Source organism: Pezoporus wallicus, unplaced genomic scaffold, assembly GCF_028554395.1.
Source record: "Pezoporus wallicus isolate ANWC-B61680 ecotype Strahan unplaced genomic scaffold, APGP_CSIRO_Pwel_v1 contig_13208, whole genome shotgun sequence".
Lineage (NCBI taxonomy): Eukaryota > Metazoa > Chordata > Aves > Psittaciformes > Psittacidae > Pezoporus > Pezoporus wallicus.
The window spans coordinates 64,366-83,567 of record NW_026635510.1 but is presented as its reverse complement, the minus strand read 5'-3'; the positions used below and the strand labels follow the sequence as shown (position 1 = coordinate 83,567).

General features: G+C 55.9%; 2 protein-coding genes across 4 annotated transcripts; one reads left to right on the top strand and one right to left on the bottom strand.

Annotated features, from left to right (window-relative positions):
* Positions 1 to 260: 260 nt before the first annotated feature.
* TSPAN6 (tetraspanin 6) lies at positions 261 to 6,971 on the top strand. 2 transcript variants are annotated; one of them, XM_057396662.1, is made up of 8 exons: positions 261 to 388; positions 472 to 660; positions 1,959 to 2,033; positions 2,696 to 2,794; positions 2,943 to 3,098; positions 3,691 to 3,774; positions 5,419 to 5,518; positions 6,308 to 6,971. In XM_057396662.1, exons 1-7 carry the CDS (start codon positions 302 to 304, stop codon positions 5,485 to 5,487), a joined length of 759 nt encoding a protein of 252 aa, XP_057252645.1. In that variant the 5' UTR covers positions 261 to 301; the 3' UTR covers positions 5,488 to 5,518; positions 6,308 to 6,971. The 2 variants fall into 2 exon arrangements, with proteins under 2 accessions (XP_057252645.1, XP_057252646.1); XM_057396663.1 differs by lacking the exon at positions 1,959 to 2,033.
* A 2,020-nt stretch (positions 6,972 to 8,991) lies between these two features.
* On the bottom strand, positions 8,992 to 18,589 carry TNMD (tenomodulin). 2 transcript variants are annotated; one of them, XM_057396654.1, is made up of 7 exons: positions 18,464 to 18,589; positions 18,209 to 18,343; positions 14,689 to 14,829; positions 13,494 to 13,595; positions 11,331 to 11,484; positions 10,098 to 10,270; positions 8,992 to 9,226 (listed from the first exon to the last, which is right to left on the bottom strand). In XM_057396654.1, the coding sequence occupies exons 1-7, from the start codon at positions 18,509 to 18,511 to the stop codon at positions 9,017 to 9,019; spliced, it is 963 nt and encodes a 320-aa protein (XP_057252637.1). In that variant the 5' UTR covers positions 18,512 to 18,589; the 3' UTR covers positions 8,992 to 9,016. The 2 variants fall into 2 exon arrangements, with proteins under 2 accessions (XP_057252637.1, XP_057252638.1); XM_057396655.1 differs by lacking the exon at positions 13,494 to 13,595.
* Positions 18,590 to 19,202: the final 613 nt, after the last annotated feature.

Below are 19,202 nucleotides of genomic sequence, written 5' to 3'. Positions count from 1 at the left end.
ACAGGAGGTGACATAGGACAGGCAGGGGGTGGTACAGGGCAGGAGAGCAAGGACTGGGTGGCGTGGGCAAGCAGTGGGTGACATAGGGCACGCGGGAGGCGATGCACTGGCGGCAAGTAGCCTGCAGGGGGCGACACGTGGAGGGAGGAGCGCCACACCGGGGCGCAGCGCCAACGCCTTCGGTCGCGCTCGGCCATTTCCGTGAGCGCTCGGGCGGCTCCGGCAGCTCTCGGGCGGCTCCGGCGCGGCGCGGAGCGGAGCGGGGCGGAGCGTGTTCGGCTGCGTTCGGCCCGTGTCGGCCATGGCGTCTCCGTCGCGGCGGCTGCAGACGAAGCCGGTGATCACCTGCCTCAAGAGCGTCCTGCTCACCTACACCTTCGTCTTCTGGGTGAGAGCCCGCCCCGGCCCCGCCGCCTGTCGCGCCCGCGCCGCCCTGTCGCGACAGTGGCGAGCTGTGCCCCGTGCCCGCAGGTGTCGGGCATCGTGCTGCTGGCGGTGGGCGTGTGGGGCAGCGTGAGCCTCGCCGTGTACTTCTCGCTGCTGGACGAGAAGGCCACCAACGTCCCCTTCGTGCTGGCGGGCGCCGGCACCGTCGTGGTGCTCCTGGGCACCTTCGGCTGCTTCGCCACCTGCCGCGGCAGCACGTGGATGCTCAAGCTGGTGCGTGCCATGGCTGGGATGGACCCCATCCGCTCCTGACCCCTCCCGGCACGTCCCCAACCTACCTTCCCCGGCCCATCCTACTCCAGCCTTCCCCACGCCATCCCAAGCCCACCCCATCGCAACTCCCTCCTGTCCTACCCCACCACAGACCTGTACTGTCCTGCCCTACCTCATCCAAACCTTGACATGTCCTACCCCATTGCAACCCCATCCTGTCCCTAACCCTAGCCCTGTCCCATCTTACCCCATTGCAGCCCTGTCCCATCCTATCCCTGTCCTGCCCTACCTCATCCCAACCTTGACATGTCCTACCCCATCCTGTCCCTAACCCTAGCCCTAGCCCTGTCCCATCTTACCCCATTGCAGCCCTGTCCCATCTTACCCCATCCCAGCCCTGTCCCATCCTATCATATCACAACCCCGTCCTGCCCTACCTCATCCCAACCTTGACATATCCCACCCCATCCCAACCCTGTCCTGTCCCTAACCCTAGCTCTGTCCCATCTTACCCCATCACAACCCTGTCCCATCCTACCCCACCACAACCCATCCCATTCTACCCCATCCCAGTCCTGTTTCATGTTACCCCATCCCAGCCCTGTCCTGTTCTACCCCATCACAACCCTGTCCTGCCCTACCTCATCCCAACCTTGACATACCCTACCCCATCCCAAGCCCATCCTGTCCTACCCTAGCCCTGTCCCATCTTACCCCATCACAACCCTGTCCCATCCTACACCACCACAACCCATCCCATTTTACCCAAACCCAATCCCGTTCCATTTTACCCCATCCCAGCCCTGTCCTGTCCTACCCCATCACAACCCTGTCTCGCCCTACCTCATCCCAACTTGACATATCCTACCCCATCCCAACCCTGTCCTGTCCCTAACCCTAGCTCTGTCCCATCTTACCCCATCGCAACCCTGTCCCATCAAACCCCACCACAACCCGTCCTGTTCTACCCCATCCCAGTCCAGTTCCATCTTACCCCATCCCAGTCCTGTCCTACCCCATCACAACCGTGTCCTGCCCTACCTCATCCCAACCTTGACATACCCTACCCCATCCCAACCCCATCCTGTCCTACCCTGCCCTGTCCCATCTTACCCCATCGCAACCCTGTCCCATCCTACCCCACCACAACCCCAACCCTATCCCATTTTACCCCATCCCAGCCACATCCCATCTTACCCCATCACAACCCTTTCCCACCCTACTGCATCCCAACCCCATCCCATCCTATCCTGCCCCATCCCATCTGGCCCGTCCCACCCCGTCCTTTCTGCCCGCAGTATGCCATGCTCCTGTCCCTCATTTTCCTCATTGTCCTGGTGGCCGCTGTCGTGGGGTTCGTCTTCAGGCACGAGGTGAGTCTGGTGCTGGTGATGTGGAGCCACTCTGGTGCTGGTGTTAACCCAGGTACAGTGATGGCACTGGAGGGACCAGTGGGAGCAGTGCTTGCTTTAGTTAAAATGGGTTTAAACTGGCCCAAAGAGCAGCTTGGTCCCTGTAAGACCATAGAACATGGAATGGTTTGGGTTAGAAGGAGCCTTAAAGCTCATCCAGCTCCAACCCCTGCCACGGGCAGGGACACCTTCCACTAGAGCAGGGTGCTCCAAGCCCCATCCAACCTGGTCCTCAAGGACCCGTAAGGTCCCCGTAGGGGAGAGGCTGGGTGTATGCTGCCCCTTCACCAGAACAGGCTGAGTAGCCTGGACTTTAATTCCTGGCTTTGGTCTATCTTCTGCGGTGATTTCTGTAATTAAATCATTAAATGAAAGCCTCTGAGGCTTCCTGCACCACGGAGCAGCCTCTTGGGGGGAACCGGCACCGTGCACATCCTTGTTATTACACACACACAGCATCCCAGCCTGCCCTTGAATACAGCCTTTACCTGCCTGGGGACAGGGAACGTCTGCTGGCCATGGCCAGACTCATTGCTGCCATCACCAAGAGGTGACTAACATGGGGCCATGGGTCCCCAAGCACGGGAGGGGATGGCAGCACCGCAGAGACCTCTCTGTTGCAGATCAAGACCAACTTTGAGAGTAACCTCAACCTGGCCTTGAAGGGCTATAATGTGACTGCGGATCGGCACAGCGAGGCTGTTGACACCATCCAGAGAACCGTGAGTGCTCCACAGTGGCGGTGGGAGAATGGTTCTGCACCGTGGAGGTTTGAGTTTGGGAGATGCTGGGTGAGATGGGGGCAGTTTGTGGGGAGGTAAGGGCATGGGAGTGATGGTAGGATATGGGTGACTGTCCTTCCCCCTCCAGCTGCACTGCTGTGGGGTGCAGAACTACTCGGACTGGGAGAGAACTGAATACTTCACCCAGAGAGGCATCCCCCAGAGCTGCTGCAGGAGCCAGGACGACTGCTCAGAGGAGGACCTGAAAGACCTGGGCAAGGCCAAGCTGAAGGTGTTTGTGGACGTAAGTGAAGCTCAGCAAATCCCTCTGCCTGTCCTAGAGGTGTGCTGGGCAGAGCTGGATGGGCGGAGAAGGGCTTGTCCTTCCTGATGTAGCTGGAAAGAACTGCTCCCTGCAGCCCAGGAATTCCCCTAGGGTGGATGTGGGGGTATGGTAGAGAGAAATGAACCCTTCCTTGTGTCTCGTGTCCCCTCCACTCCTCCTTTGGAGCTCAGGGACCAGCCAGACCCAAGCGTTTGTGTGCAGCTGAATAAGAAGGTAATTTCCCAGTGAAGTATGGGCACTGCTGACGTCTGCCTGCCCCAGTGCTGCGCAGGCAGGGGTGACCTCACCCTGCAGGTGATGCAAGGGATGTACCTCTGATGAGTCACTGCTTCAAGGCAAGGACCAGGAGCACCTTGCTCAACCCAGTTCCCTTGGGAGCAGCCCACGGGCAGCCCTCCCCTTGATAACGCTGCTGGGCTGGGAGCTGCTCACTGATAGGGGAAGGACTTTGACAAGGTCAGGCAGGAGAATGGGAGCGTCTTCCCCTGGCGCTGGTGTGTGCTGTGGTGATAAGCACTGCAGCCACGTGCCTGCTTTCCCTCCTTTGCAGGGGTGTTTCTTCCTGGTCACGTCAGTGATGGAGTCGAAGATGAGCATTGTGGCTGGAATCTCCTTTGGCATTGCGTGCTCCCAGGTAAGCCTGCCTTGCCTGGCACAGGAGGAGCGCAGGCACTGCTGTGTCTCTGGAGGTATTTAACCCCTGCACAAAGGCTGGTGCGTGTACAAAAGGCACGGGCTGTGTCAGCCAGGGAGGAGCATCCATCCCGCAGGTTCCCCTTGGGTTTAACCTCACTGTAGTGCTGTCCCCAGTCTCTTAAACCCTGTGCTGAAGCACCAGCTCTGTTTCCACGAGCCCAGGTTGTTTGAGAACAGAGCTCCTGCCTCAGACAGCTGGCTTCAGGGAAAACCAGATGGAGCCTGTGCTGGGCAAACCCCCTGCGTTTGCTGTTGGGGTCGGATGTGTGCCCTTCCTTTTCCTAGCCGCTGACCTTCCTCTTCAGCAGGGAGGTGTTTTGGCATCACTTCAGCGTGGCTGCATGCCTGTGAGTGCCTGTGGAGGGCACCACCGGTGCCACTTACGCTGTCCTCTGTGTCCTCCCCAAGCCCTCCTTTATCCCGCGGGACACTTCCTGCAGGAGCTGCAGCAGGAGCGTGCTCGCCAGCCCCTGCTCCAGCAGGCTTTATCCCATCAGGAAACAAGGGGCCCCTGGGCCCCTCCCATAGACTGAGCATTGGGCTGACGCCGTGGTGGGGTTTCCCGAAGTGCCGAGGGTTTTCCGATGCTCTGCAGCCTGGGCTCTGGGATGGCCTTGACCTCAGAGGGGCTGGAATTCACCTTCGTTATCCAGCACGTACAGGCTGTGGTATGAACTTCCAGGTGGAAGTCGACCTGCGCCAGCACGGGGGGAAGGAACCCCACTAGGATATTCCTTCCCTAACAAGCACGTTGCTGTGTGTTCCCAGTAAGAGATGGGTTGAACTGGGGGAGAGGTGGGAGCCGCAGCTCCTGGCTGTTGCTTGTGCTTCCAAGTGTTTTTGGATGGAACTGGGAGAGACCGAGAGCTGGAGCTGCTGCGCCACTGACCACACTGTCCTCCTCAGTGAGCTGTGGGGTCACTGAGATGTGACAACATACAGACAGTGGTGAGCTGCACGCTCCCAGATCCCGAATTACCCCGGCTGATGCCAGGCTTGGGAATTGTTACCGGTTCCTGGCTTTTATCCCTCTTCCAGCAAGCTGAGCCATGCAGCCGGCTGGGACCCATCATGCAAATGTGCCTTTAACTTTGCTTGTGTAGGTCAGACTCCAGCAGGATGTGGCCCCAAATGTCTGCACAGGGGCTGGGAGGACGTGTTGTGATAACAAGAGCGTCTCCTTCAGATGCTGATGGGAAAACACCAACCTTGTCCTTGCCACGGGGAGAAGTGGCTGCTGTTCTCTAGTGGCTGTGTAATTGGCTGTGATGCTCCTGAGATCCATGTAGTCTCCAGAATTGCCATAAAACAGTAGATGCTTCATGAAGCAAAATGTAACCGGATGGGATGAGGAGCATCTCGTGTGGGGAGCTTGTTTGGCTGATGTCTGCAGGATGCTCTGCTTCAGCCTCTCAGTTATTCCAAAGCAGGGCACAGCAGCCTGTGTTGTGGTTTGTAAATCCCACTGTCCATGCTTGGATTTTATAATACTGGGGTTCTGGAGCAATATATCAAGCTTTACCCCTAAAAACCACCGTATCCTGGTTGTGGCTACCTCTGATGTGTGTTTTCTCTTTTTCAGTTGGTTGGCATCATTCTCGCCTGCTGCCTGTCCCAGTACATCACCAACAATCAGTACGAGATGGTGTAGGTGGCCTCCAGCACACTGTGGCTGTGGCCAGGTAAGTCTGTCCAGTGATGTAAGTGCAACGGGCAGCCTCTGCATCCCTGGCTGCTGCCTGGTCACCCCTGGGGACCCTCAGCATGGTGGTGGGTACCACATGGGGGTGTGGGGATAGGGGGCAAGGCAGTATGTGCTGTCATGTGTGCTGGGCTGCGTCCCCAGAGCATGAGCTGCCAGTTGAGGGAGGGGATTCAACCCCCTCTGCTGCTGTCTGTGGAGACCCCCTCTGCAGTCCTGGTCCAGCTCTGGGGCAGCAGCACAAGAGGGACATGGAGCTGCTGGAGTGAGTCCAGAGGAGGCCATGGAGATGCTGCGAGGGCTGGAGCAGCTCTGCTCTGGAGCCAGGCTGAGAGAGCTGGGCTGGGGCAGCCTGGAGAAGGCTCCTGAAGGGGAGACCTGAGAGCAGCTCCAGTGCCTGAAGGGGCTGCAGGAAAGCTGGGGAGGGGCTTGGGACAAGGGATGTAGGGACAGGGCAAGGGGAATGGCTTTAACCTGCCAGAGGGGAGACTGAGATGAGCTCTTAGGCAGAAGCTCTTCCCTGTGAGGGTGCTGAGGCGCTGGCACAGGGTGCCCAGAGAAGCTGTGGCTGCCCCATCCCTGGCAGTGTTCAAGGGCAGGTTGGACACAGGGGCTTGGAGCAAGCTGCTCTAGTGGAAGGTGTCCCTGCCCGTGGCAGGGGTTGGAGCTGGAGGAGCTTTAAGGTCCCTTCAACCCAGTCCATTCTATGATTCATTGTAAGCTGTGCATAGCCCAGCCTGCTCTGCTAACGCTGTTCCATGTGTTGCAGGGTGTGCTCTCCATGGCTCTCCACCACCTCCAATTTTCCTCTGGATGTCGCTTCGGGAAATCTTGCTTTGAACTGACTGATCCTCTCACCTAGCTCCTAGGAACGAGCACAGCCTTGTCCTGGTGTGCTCGGGGACTCGTCCTGACACTACTCTGCTGTGCCACCGTGTGGGGTAATCAGTGTAGCTGCGGTGGTTACAGCAAGCATGCTCCTCCGTTGGCTCGGTGCTGTGCCTTGTGGGACTCCTGGTGCTCCTCTCAGTGCCTCCATCGGGAAAGCAACACTTTCCTCATCTCCAGCAGCCCCTTTGGATGCGGTTGCTCTTGAGATGGGGCTGTTGCCCTGTTCCAACCCACGCTGCCTGCCCAAAGCCCTTGGCTCAGCAAGGTCTCTGCTTGATGCCAAGCTCTTCTGTCTCATCCCTGCCCTGGGGTTTATATACTTCTTTATAGTTGTACTTTCTGAAGTACAGGCCATAGTGATTCTTTGTAAGCTGTAGCAAGGTCTGGTGATATAGCTCCTGGTGCCTTTCCTTTGGTAGGTGTCCTTGCACCGAGTCAGCTGTGACTTGATTGTCAGTATTACGTGCTGCTTTAACTCATTTTATGTATTGAATAGAACTCTCTCATCCTGACACACAATAAATATTAAGATATTTTACCCTGTGAAACCACCTTGGCTTTTCTTTCCATCTCCTGGCACTGTGGAGAGCAGCAAACCCCACTGGGAGATGATGTGGCTGCCCCAGGCCAACCGGTAAGCTCTGGACCATTGCAGCTCACAGCGCCAGTGCTCACTGGTGCACTCCTGCTTACCAGTAACTCCTGTAATTGAAGTTCTTCATAACAGTGCTTGTGTAACAGTGCTGGAGCAGAAGGCCTGGAGCATCCCAACCTCATGTAAATGTGTGGATCACTGAGAGCAAGGGGCAGGGCAGAGCTGCTGGAGCTTGTGCCCAGCCTCTCCTCTGGGTAAGAAACATGCACTGAAGCATCCGTGTTCGTTTGATACTGCTCATCTTGAGGCTGTTTGTCAGGCAGCTTTGCCTTGCTGGTGCCATGTGGTGCAGTGAAACCCCCCCTCCTTGGGGGCTTCTTGGGTCTGGAGGGTGGAAGTGACACGGGCTGTGGCTTGGAGCACAGCGGAAGGTGGAAAAGGAGTGGTTAAGCCATGGGTAGGAGCAGTGGCTCTGTCAGCGCACGCCTGGCTGAGCTGCCCCATGGTGCTGCAATGACCCGCTGCTGACGGAGGAACCCAAAGGGAACACCCGAAACCCTGGTGTGTTGCATTGAACCCAGGTGAGTCAATCAGAGCTCTGCCAGCACCGAAAGCCTCCCGGGTCGGGCAGCGTGCGTCAGAGCATGGAAACCAGATTGGAGAGATGGGCTCACAGCGGTTGATGGATGGAGGGAGACGGGAGCACGTGAGAAGCAGGGCCAGGTCTGGATGAACCCATCCGTGTCAGAGGGAATTGTGCCTGCCTCTGCTGGCAGCTTCCTTCCACAGGTATGGGGTGATGTTGTTAGAGAGTGGCTTAGGGAGCCCAGAGGTTCCAAAACCAGCACTGCTGGTCCCTGTGGCCAGAGACAGGCACCCATCAGAGGGTGCAGATCTCACCCAGTTAAACAGTGCTTACGCAGGCACCTCACTTTAATTTGCAGAGACATCAGTGTATGCCAGAGGTACAGGCGTGTGCTGGGGGAATGCCATGCTGTCCTGGCAAAGGCACTGATGTACTTTGGTGATGAGACTGGACCCACTGAGCCAGGACACGAGCACGGGCTGGTTTCCTGCAACAGCTGTGTCTGGGTGGGTTTCACATGTCCCCGCTGCATTCAGACCTCCCCTCTCATGGGGATAAATGTCTTGAGGGATGCATCAGAAACACGTGGTTTCACCAGGGCTGTTGGTGTCCCTTGGGATGCCATATGTGGAGCTCTGCTGCTCCGCTCAGCACAGCTGTGAGCAGGGATGGAGGGAGCTGCCCTTAAAACGTGCTTACATCCCCATGGGAGCCGCAGGGATGCAGGGAGGGCCTGGCAGCACCAGGGACACCATGGCTGGCACCCAGCACAGTGGCACCGAGCAGGGCCTGACCTTTGCTCCCTCTGGCTTTGGCCACCCGGTTCTCCAGGGAAGCTCCTGCCTACCCATTGCCCGCATGACTCCTAATGGGACTGGAGCTGTCACTGAGCACATCAGAGCGTGCTGGAACAGCAGGTCGAGATGAACTGAACAACTCCCAGCACCATCAAGGAGCAAATTAGGGACCTCGGCACGTTCCCAATGAGGTGAGCGCTGGCAGTCCTGCTCCTTGAGTTATGGATGCTTGTGATGAGGCAGCTGAGCAATTAGATCACTCCCAGACCCATTAAGCATCCCAGGCTGAGACTAAACGACTTCCCATTTTCTTTGCAATCGCTCATACAAGACGTTTATTGTTTGCCTCTTGCCGCTCAGCGTGGCCACGATGCGCTTCAGCATGGACCCCACAGCACTTGGGAGGGGGACCACGCATCCCTGCAGCGGGGATGTGTGAGCACACGGACCATCCAGCCCCATAGCGCAGCGCAGGATGCCAGCGGGCAGGCGGTGTGTGCATGGTGAGGGTGCTGTGGTTGGCAGCACCCAATCAGGTAATGACCTGCATGTTGGGTATGTCGGGATGCCTCCAGATGGGTGCGAGGTGGGCACGGGCAGGATCTGAGCCTACACCCTGCCCAGCATCCGAGCGATCCACCAGTTGCAGGGCATGATGATGCGGCAGATGACCCTGCCGCCCTGGTAGCAGTAGGGGTAGGGGTAGTAGCCCAGCAGGGGCTCGCAGACCCGCCGGCAGTAGCGGTTGGCGCGGCGGCACTGGGCGCAGCAGTACCCGCGCTCGTCCCACAGCGGGTGGAACTCCAGCCCGTTCTCCGACTGCCAGGGAGAGCAGTGTCAGCACAGCCAGGGGGATGTGTGACCGAGGCATCCCGGAGCATGGTCAGGACATCCCAAGGAACATGGGCAGGACATCCCAAGGAGCATGGACAGGACATCCCAAGGAACATGGACAGGACATCCCAAGGAACATGGACAGGACATCCCAAGGAACATGGACAGGACATCCCAAGGAACATGGACAGGACATCCCAAGGAACATGGACAGGACATCCCAATGAACATGGGCAGGACATCCCAAGGAGCATGGACAGGACATCCCAAGGAACATGGACAGGACATCCCAAGGAGCATGGACAGGACATCCCAAGGAACATGGACAGGACATCCCAAGGAGCATGGACAGGACATCCCAAGGAACATGGGCAGGACATCCCAAGGAACATGGACAGGACATCCCAAGGAACATGGGCAGGACATCCCAGAGCATGGGCAGGACATCCCAAGGAACACGGACAGGACATCCCAGAGCATGGACAGGACATCCCCAGGAGCATGGGCAGGACATCCCAAGGACCATGGGCAGGACATCCCAAAGAACATGGACAGGACATCCCAAAGAACATGGACAGGACATCCCAAGGAACATGGACAGGACATCCCAAAGAACATGGACAGGACATCCCCAGGAGCATGGGCAGGACATCCCAAGGACCATGGGCAGGACATCCCAAAGAACATGGACAGGACATCCCAAGGAACATGGGCAGGACACCCCAGGAGCATGGACAGGACATCCCAAGGGACATGGACAGGACATCCCAAAGAGTAGAGCCAGGACACCCCGGGACACACATGACACCCTGAGACCATGACCAGGACACCCCATGGTGTGATTCCCTGCACTCACATAGTCATTGATGGGCAGGTCCTCCTCGGTGAGCTGCCGTGCGTGGCGCTTGGGCCCTGGCTGCGCATCCTTCTCCACCTCATGTTCGCTCCCCCCATCCAACCAGCTCTGGTTGTCCACGAGCAGCTCAGGGTCTTCTTCTGCTGCCCCTTCGAGGTTGGCCAGCTCAGGAGCTGCAGGAAGAGCCCAAATGTTGCTGTCAACAAGCAGGGAGCAGAGGGACAAACGCAGCAGCAGGTATTAATGTGCCGAAATCTGGTGCTAAGGCACAAGAAAAGCCCGCCAGCAAACTAGCTGCACTCCATTGCCTCTTGCTGTCACCAAGCCTGGAAGGGCTGTGGGAGGTAATATGGTGAGAGGAAAGGGTAGAGAAGGCATGTCCTGTCCCCTCCCTGTGCTCGTGGGTGGTGGGTACCCATGGGTGGTGTTTGCATTATCATCATGCTGTGGGGAAGCACCTCCTCATGGTGCTGCTGTGGGGGGAACTTACAGAGCCCCAGCAAAGTGACATGATTTGGGGCAGATTAGGCCCAGCACCACCGTGACATTGATTTCCTTTGCTGAAACCCAACCGCAGATGGGGTCTGATGGTGGGGACTGAGGAGAAAGGGGCCAGCAGCCTCCCTCCCTGTGCAGTGGGGATCTCTGCTGCCCACTTGCTCCCAGGAGCATCAGTGGCTATGAGCTGAGTGGTACCCATGTGGGATGAGATGCTCCTCGACGGCTGCAGAGCAGAGGGAGGGTGCTTGAAACCAGCTCAGAATTGGGGTAGTGAGTGGGTAATTGCACTGGCACATCTCAGAGATCACAACCTCTGTGAGGGCTCTGTAATGGGCAGCCGGAGCTGCAACCCCGTTGTGTGATTTAGATGCAGACATCTGCTCGTGCTCAGGTGTTCCCGCAGTGATGAGCATTGAGGTGTTCCCATTTCCAGCAGCACTGGCTTCTTTACAGGTACAAAGGGTTTAGGGTTTAGTTTTGCCTTGTTATGAAAAAGGCAAGTGGCCGCTCTGTGAAGTGCAGGGCAGTGGGGAGCCAGCAGAGAGAAACTTCAGCTCCTGTTGTTGCACTGATCATGCTCTCCTGGTCATGGTTGACATCATGTTCATGTCTGAGTTGTACAGTAAGCCCCTGGAAATGGGTTCCTGCCGCACTGGGGGACATGGTGGGTGATGGGGCTGGTCCCAGCGAGGGGGCTCCCATGTGCTTTGGATGGGGGATGTTTCCCTGTACCTGCTATGGGCGTGGGGTGGATCCAGTAGATGGTCACGTTTCTGCAGATGTCAAAGATCTTGGAGCTCTTGAGGAACTCCTTGTTCTGGATGGGCTTTTCCCCGGGCACCCAGACCACGGACTGCTCCAAGTACGTGGTCGTGATTTCTTCTCCCTGGAAGAAGAGCCACATTTCACCCCTGCATGGTGAGACACCCTGTGCTCCCCTCGGCTTACCCAGAGGCACCTCTCCCATCCCAGAGAGCAGCTTGGTTTCATCTGCCTTGTGGTGCTCACCCAATACACATGCAACGCCCTACTGTTCCCATCATGAGCCCCATCTCCCCTACCTGCTTTCAGCCACCACCCCCCTGCTCTCCTCTCCCTGTTCATCATGCTTCAACAGCCTTCTCCTGCGTGGTCCCCACCATCTGGAGGAGCCTTCTGGAGCGCCCCAGCTCATTTCAAACCCAAGATTAAGGCATCTCCCCTCTGCTTTTCTCTTACTATTTAATTTCTCTCTCCTTCTGCTGCTGATTTTGTGATCGAACGCTTTAATTTATTCCTCACAGAACTCCTTTGCGCGGCCATAGACTGTAATTTATAGCACATGTCTCTGCCCTTGCATTAGCCCACGGTGTGTTTTGGCAGGCGCTTAGGGAGGGAGATATATAAAGACTATTGAGCGGGTCTGCGCTGAGCTATCTGCCGAGGCCACTTGTGTGTGGTGGTGGTGGTAGCCCATAGAGCAAGCTGGCAAATGGCATCTCTTTGCTTTCCAGGAGGCATCTGGAGCTGTGTTTCTCTTCTGGAGCTTGTCCTTATGGTTTTGGGAAGTCTTAGGGAAGAGCCAACGCAACCTAAGTGCTGTGAGATTCTGTGGGGCCAGAGGGTTGGGCAGCATCAGTGGGGCAGAGCTAGGGGGATGCCACCCCCAGAACTTGAATCCCTTAGGATTCAGGTTGGAAAACCCCTCTTCCTTGTGCTCCTCACCTTGCTCTGGGTGCAAGTCCTATCCTGGCTCCCATTCCCTACCACAGGGCAGCATCCTCTGCCTCCTACAGGGCATGGAGCTGGGTTTCTCTCCCTGTGTGGCTGGATTGGTCGCATCCTGCACTGCAGAGCATCATTAACATGACAAGGTCTGGGTCTTTGGAGTCTATGGTGAAAGCAGCCAGGCTGGAGAGATGCTGCCTGAAGGATATTTATCTGGCTGGGTTTTACATTGCAGCTCTCAACCCAGGGCAATGTTCAGCTGAAGCCAGGGAAATCGTCTCCCTTTTACAGTGGTAGCTGAAGAGATCCATGGGCATCTTATGGCATAATCAAAGAATCAGCATCTGGGAATCTGGGTCAGGATTCAGGGAATCGCTTCTGCCCACACTTGGATTCAAACACGTGTCCTGCTGGTGCTTCATCTTCAACGGCTTTCCTGGGGGGGCTCAGAGTGCTAACACCCTGCATCCCTCAAAGGGGGAGGTGGGGGGGCTGTGCCACCATAGGGAGCTTGGGGATGGGGACAAGTAAGGATGCTTTCGAGGCACTGAGCTGAGGATAGGCTGTCAGAGAGGGGTTAAAGCCGTAGAACCATAGAATCCCAGAGTGGTTTGTGTTGGAAGGGACCTCAAAGCTTACCCGGTTCCAGCCCCTGCCATGGGCAGAGACACCTTTCACAACACCAATGTATGGATTCACACAGGACAGGGAGGCGTCCCCAGCCCCGTGCTTCCCACCTCCAGGGCTGCGCGCCAGGCACGCTCCCAAATCCCACTCCTTAAACGTGGCTGCTCTTTTAAATTCATTACTTCTGCCTCATTCTGCTTGAGAACACGAGGCTCAGTTCTGGGAGAAGCCAATCTGATTGACTTCTCAGTGCCTGCTAATCCTGAGCTGCCTTGCGACCTTTTGACTACAACAGGATTATTGTTCTTGATCTGCGGTATTGTGCTGAGAGGTTTCTGCCTGCCGGCAGCCTAATCCTGCCTCTTTCCACTTGTTTTTAGAAGCAATCCTCTGAAACAAGATCGTTTTATGAAGCGATCAGAACTCATTATTCCTTTCTTGCAGCATCATTGGAAGGCAGAAGCAGATGGGAGGGTGGTGGGGACGGTGCTGCGCTCCCAATGCTGGGCACATGAGGGGGTTTCACTGGGAACACGAGGGTGTCCTGCTTTATGCACCTACCTCAAGCTCTGGGATCTTGGCCTCTGTCGTCTCAGGCAGGACTTTAGTCTGAGTTTTGATGAAGCATTTTTGAAGTCCCACGAAGAAGATGCCGGTTATTCCCTACAGCATCAGAACAAACAGCAAACAAGCAGTCAGGGCAAAGCAGGAGAAATAACCCTGTTGTATTGAGGGTGCATAGAATCATTGAATGGTTTGGGCTGGAAAGGACCTTAACGTCATCCAGTTCCAACCCCTGCCACGGGCAGGGACCCCTTCCACTAGAGCAGCTTGCTCCAAGCCCCTGTGTCCAACCTGCCCTTGAACACTGCCAGGGATGGGGCAGCCACAGCTTCTCTGGGCACCCTGTGCCAGCGCCTCAGCACCCTCACAGTAAAGAACTTCTTCCTTAGATCTAACCTGAACTTCCCCTGTTTCAGTTTGAGCCCATCACCCCTTGTCCTATTTCTACGGTCCCTGATGAAGAGTCCCTCTGCATCCCTGTAGGGGCAGCAGGTTGAGGGTTTTATTGTGCTTTTCCCATTGATGTTCTTGTGCAAACCCCACTCAGTGGTGGTGCTAAGGTGCACAAAGAGGTTCTCCTAAGGGATTTGCACTTTATGGGTTGGGAGAATTGGTCTTTTTACAGATATTTGAAGGCAGACAGCAATAACATTTTCCTTTGCTCCCCTTCTCCTTATAACTCTCAGGAGCTGTGGTTATCACCAATAAAAACATGCAGAAGAGCATCTGACCGTTATGGGTATATGAACATCCAGCCCCCGGTTCCTGCCAGGCTATTAGCTTAAAGTTTTGCCATATGTCACCGCACAGGATATTTCCCTACACATTTCAATTAGGTTTCAGAGAGAGCCCTACAACATTGTCATGAGGGTTTAATGCTCTGCAGACAGAAAGATGCACAGGGCTCGGATAGATTGATGGTGATTGCGTTCCTTCGCAAGGGTAAATCCAATAACTGGGGCTTGCTTTTAGAGATGCATCTTGTTGGAACTGAACCACTCCACTATTAAATACCGGTGGAAGCTTATGTAGATACACATCTCTTTCCCTTTGAGAGCATCCCCAGGGATGCTGCATGTGGGTATTGCTCTCCCTGACACAGGGCTGGGGCTTGCTCCAGTGACCTGTGGTGTCCTAAAGGATCCCATTGGTCCTGCTGCATGGTCCCAAGGATAAACCCTGCTGCACTCACGTTTTTGAAGTCATGGATCTCCAGGATTTCCTCGCTGCCGTTCCCGCTGCTGAAGGTCTCTGTCCTGGCCAGTGGGTCGATCTCCATCACAATCTTCTTCTTCTCACCGTGGCTGAAGAACGTGTGTTCCATGTCATAAACCTGCGAGGGACAGAACCACACAGTGGTTGGCTCAGCCTGACCTGAATTCACCCACTGGCCAGTGGGTGAGCAGGATGGTTCTGGGTACCCTGCACCAGGGCAGCTCTGAGCCAGGATGGTAGCCTGGATAGTGAAAGGAGAAACAGCTCCCAGGCACCAGGGGTGGGAAGAAGGGCGGGATGGGGCCAGGCTGTGTGGGGACATGGATGTCAAACCTGGGAGATGATCATCTCACACTTGCACCAAGAGCTTGGCCATGGCTCAGCCTTTGCCGGCGCTTTCTGTGGCATGAGCCTGGGCATACATCCCAGGCTGGAATGAAGTCCAGAGCCCAAGGGACCTCACTTTCTTGCTCCAACACTGCATCCCTGTCTCACTTGCTCCATCACTGCATCCCCAGCTCCCTTGCTCCATCCCTGTATCCCTGTCTTGCTTGCTCCATCACCACATCCCTGTCTCATTTGCTCCATCACTGCATCCCTGTCTCATTTGCTCCATCACTGCATCCCTGTCTCATTTGCTCCATCACTGCATCCCTGTCTCATTTGCTCCATCACTGCATCCCTGTCTCACTTGCTCCATCACTGCATCCCTGTCTCATTTGCTCCATCACTACATCCCCAGCTTGCTTGCTCCAGCACTGTAACCCCAGCTTGCTTGCTCCATCACTGCATCCCTGGCTCCCTTGCTCCATCTCTACATCCCCAGCTTGCTTGCTCCAGCACTGTAACCCCAGCTTGCTTGCTCCAGCACTGCATCCCTGGCTCCCTTGCTCCAGCACTGCATCCCCAGCTCCCTTGCTCCACCACCGTATCCCTAGCTTGCTTGCTCCAGCACTGTATCCCCAGCTCCCTTGCTCCATCACTGCATCCTTGGCTCCCTTGCTCCATCACTGCACTTTCCGTTTGTCCTGGAAAAGCCGAGGTAAATCCTCTCTCTGCCTGGAGGAGATGAGGGATTGCCTGCGGATCAAAGCCCTCCTCCAGGGCTGGTGAAGAGCTCTGGGGCGTAGCAGCCGGCTTCCCGTCGGCACTCATCCCTGCGGGAGCCGGGGGGAGCCGTGCCGGTGGAGCAGCCCTCTGCTGCTCTCAGGTGCTCACCGCACGCAGTCAGCCCCGCAGCGCTCCAGTCTCTGCGGATGCCTGACCCTTAAGGAATGAGCAGTGGCAGATGCTATTTGAAACACAAAAGTGATCCCGCTGGCACTGAGCCTCGGGGAGTCTCGCTTCCCAAATCTAATGGTGTCATGTGGAAGGAAAGGGCTTGTGCAGATCCCCTCCAAAGCCACAGGAGAGGGGGATAATGGAGGCACAGGGATGGGGATGCTCTATTAATCCCCTGGCAAAGCTGTGGAGCTGGTAAAGGAGCACTCTGAAACCCCAACCCAATCCCCCTTTCAGGGTCCCCTGGTTCTTGCACATCCCTCCCCGTGAGGGTGTTCAGAGGCTCTCATCTGTGCCTGCAGCATCAGCATCCCCTGTTTTGCAGCCTGTGTGCTGAACTGGCCATGCAGGTGGTAACTGCCAGGTACCTTTACCTCTGCTTAAAACTAGAAGAGCGATGAGCGCCTGGGCATCCATGAGCATCTCCTTTTAGTCAGCAGGAGGCTTTTCTAAAGATATATAGCCACAATGGATGTAATGGCATGGCAGAAAGAGCCTGCAGCCTAAAATGGCTGGAAACCTGTTGATTCTGCCTGACAAAGTGCACTCAGTGCCATAAATAACTTCCAGGGGTTAGGATCCTGGGTGGTACCTTATCTTCGAGTGCCTCTCCATCTATGAAGAATGACTTTTGCCATTGCAGAGGTCAGGTAGCCCATTTGGACTTTGCTGGCTCATGATGCTCAGAGAGCTATGAGATGTTATAGGACTAAAGGTGACGCTTGCTGTGTTGGATGCTGCCAAGCAGAGGCCACCCCTCAGAGGAACAGGTCTTTAAAGCCTTTTTTCCACTCCCTGGTTTCATGAAGGGAGCTTGGAGGGGTTTTTGCTCTTCAAAGAGCTTGATTCCCCTTGGTTTAGAGTTCTGAGTGTTAGGAAGTTCCAGCCTCCTGAATCTGGCTTTTCCCACAGGATTGCCGGCCCAGCTCTCCAGCCCATGGACACCAATGATGTTGGACACCAGGAGCATCCCATGCAGCTCCACTGCAGGAACACCTTTGCTTCCTTAGGCCTTGTGAAGGGCTTCCAGAGATGCCACCAGGCTCCATCCTCCTCCGGTGCCCCCCAGTGAGGATGCTGAGGGCTGGAGCTATGAGGCTGAAGCAATGGCTCAATGGCCCAGAAAGAACCTCCCCTCCAGGGGTTAAGAGCTGGCACTCACCCTGCTCTTCGAGGAACAGTGGAGGCTTTATAGCGGTCTTGGCAGGAGCCCGCAGGCACATATGGCTTTGATTGCTGCTTCTTTTCTTTTAGGAGGTATTTATTTCTATTTGCTGATAAAAAGACCAAGTTTCCAGCAAGCAGGGTGCTTCCTCTGCCCAGCAGGAGGGCAGCTTGGACGGGATGCTGTGGCTCCAGCATGGGAGGAGCGAGGAGATTCCATGTGGGAAAGGGGTCACTTTGTCTGTGCATGGGGATGCTGGAGAGCTGGCAAGACCCGCTGGTGCCAGGGTGCAAAGCAAGGCCTCCTCAGTGGGCATGGACACTCAAAGGAGGATGAGGAGCACTGAGCTGTTGGCGTCAGTGCTAATTCTATGATTCAAGGTTAAGTGATTTGCTTGGGGTACAGAAGGAAATAAAAGGCAGGATTGCCAAGACCCTGGGCAGAGATGTATGGGAGACGTGCAGCCCTGCTGCTGCCCCCGACACACTCGGCACTTAGAGCAGCGTCTGTCTGGGGAGCTGGGAATAAAGGAGCCCAATCCAGTTAGCAGGAACTCCTCCACAAGCTAATCCGTCTCAGCGTCCCCTCGTATTGCAGACACATTAAAGTAAGAAATACAGCCCATGACAATCCATCACGGCCGCGTCCTGGCTTTCTCTCCTCTTTATGCGGTGGCATAATGTCTTTTCCACCAGTTTCTGGCAAGATAATTGAAATGAAATGGAAAATATTTTCTTACTTGTCATGAAATTTGCTGCCGGTGGAATAAGAGTAACTTTAACTCTTCATGGCATAGCTCCCATCCCCTCTAATTGTCAGAATGCGGTGGCAGAGAGAAATAAACCCCAGCCTGTACAAAGTAAAAGCTAGTTATGAATAATAAAGACATTTCTAAATGGCTCATGAATACTTGTGGTCTAAGGAAGTGCATCTTTGTGAAGTCGCCTGGGTTTTGGGGTGTAGTTAACAGTTTCGGTGGTTTGGGGATGGGGGAAGGCTCTGTCTGGGGAAGCAGCACTCTGTAATGCTGGATCAGAGAGTTGTTACTTACTTTTCTGGGCGCTGGGTTCCGCAGGTATTTGACACCAAAGAATATGAGGATAAGAGAGATGAGCAGCACGCTGAAGAGCAGCCCGCAGACCTGGTACCTGGAGCAGGTCCTCTTCCGCCTCTTGGATGCTTCTGCCTAAGGAGTGACAAAGAGCGATGTTTGGTGCCGGTGACCCAAGGAGGGACACGCACACACGGGTATCAGACACTGACAAGCTGCAGGGGTGCAGAGCAGCAAGGCGAGCCCTGAACTCACATCCAGAAAGCGGCAGTCCTCCGGGCTGTCCCGAGCCGTGCCTCCCATCGTCTCCTCCGTGTGCGAGCCCGCTCCGAGGTGGAGTCACAGCGGCTCTGCGCTGCACATGCAGCAGGGAGGGCCGGGTCCTGACGGTGCAGCAGCTTCCCCCGGCAGCTCCCGCAGCGCTGCCTGCTCGCACGCCATTCCCAAGCCTTTGGAGAGGAGCCTGCATGGAGCGGCGCGGTGCGGTGTCCATCGGCCATGGGCAGGGCACAGGGTTCTGTGCTGCTCCGGCCCAACGCTGCTGCTGCCTGTGCGCTGATGGATGGGCAAGGGCTCCTGGACACCCCTGAGCTGTGGGGATGCGGGCACTGCTGCTCTTGGGAGCTGCTCCCTTCCAATACAAACTAGTCTGTGATCCTATGATTCCATGATTCTATGATACTATGATTCCATGATTATATGATTACATGATCCAGGGGCACTTCTGCAGCCCAGGAGATGCCCGTGGGGTTCCTGCATGGCATGGGGACATGGCATGGCAGGGGAACATGTGTACATGGGCATGGTTGTGCATGGGTGGGCATGGGTGTGTGCGTGTGCATATGTATATATGATGTGCATACACGTGCGTATGGGTGTGTTCATGCACATATGTGTGAGTGCATGAGTGTGCATATGTATGTATGGTGTGCATGCATATATGTATGGGTGTGTACATGCACATATGTGTGAGTGCATGAGTGTGCATATGTAT

Bases quoted from the DNA above. Each gene is read 5' to 3' on its own strand.
- TSPAN6 (XM_057396662.1), top strand. From the start codon at position 302: ATGGCGTCTCCGTCGCGGCGGCTGCAGACGAAGCCGGTGATCACCTGC. The intron at 661-1,958 runs GTGCGTGCCATG...TTCTGCCCGCAG, and splicing joins GCACGTGGATGCTCAAGCTG to TATGCCATGCTCCTGTCCCT. The intron at 3,775-5,418 runs GTAAGCCTGCCT...TCTCTTTTTCAG, and splicing joins TTGGCATTGCGTGCTCCCAG to TTGGTTGGCATCATTCTCGC.
- TNMD (XM_057396654.1), bottom strand. From the start codon at position 18,511: ATGGGAGGCACGGCTCGGGACAGCCCGGAGGACTGCCGCTTTCTGGAT. The intron at 18,344-18,463 runs GTGAGTTCAGGG...GTCACTCCTTAG, and splicing joins AGGACTGCCGCTTTCTGGAT to GCAGAAGCATCCAAGAGGCG. The intron at 11,485-13,493 runs GTAGGTGCATAA...CTCTTCTTCCAG, and splicing joins CCAAGATCCCAGAGCTTGAG to GGAGAAGAAATCACGACCAC.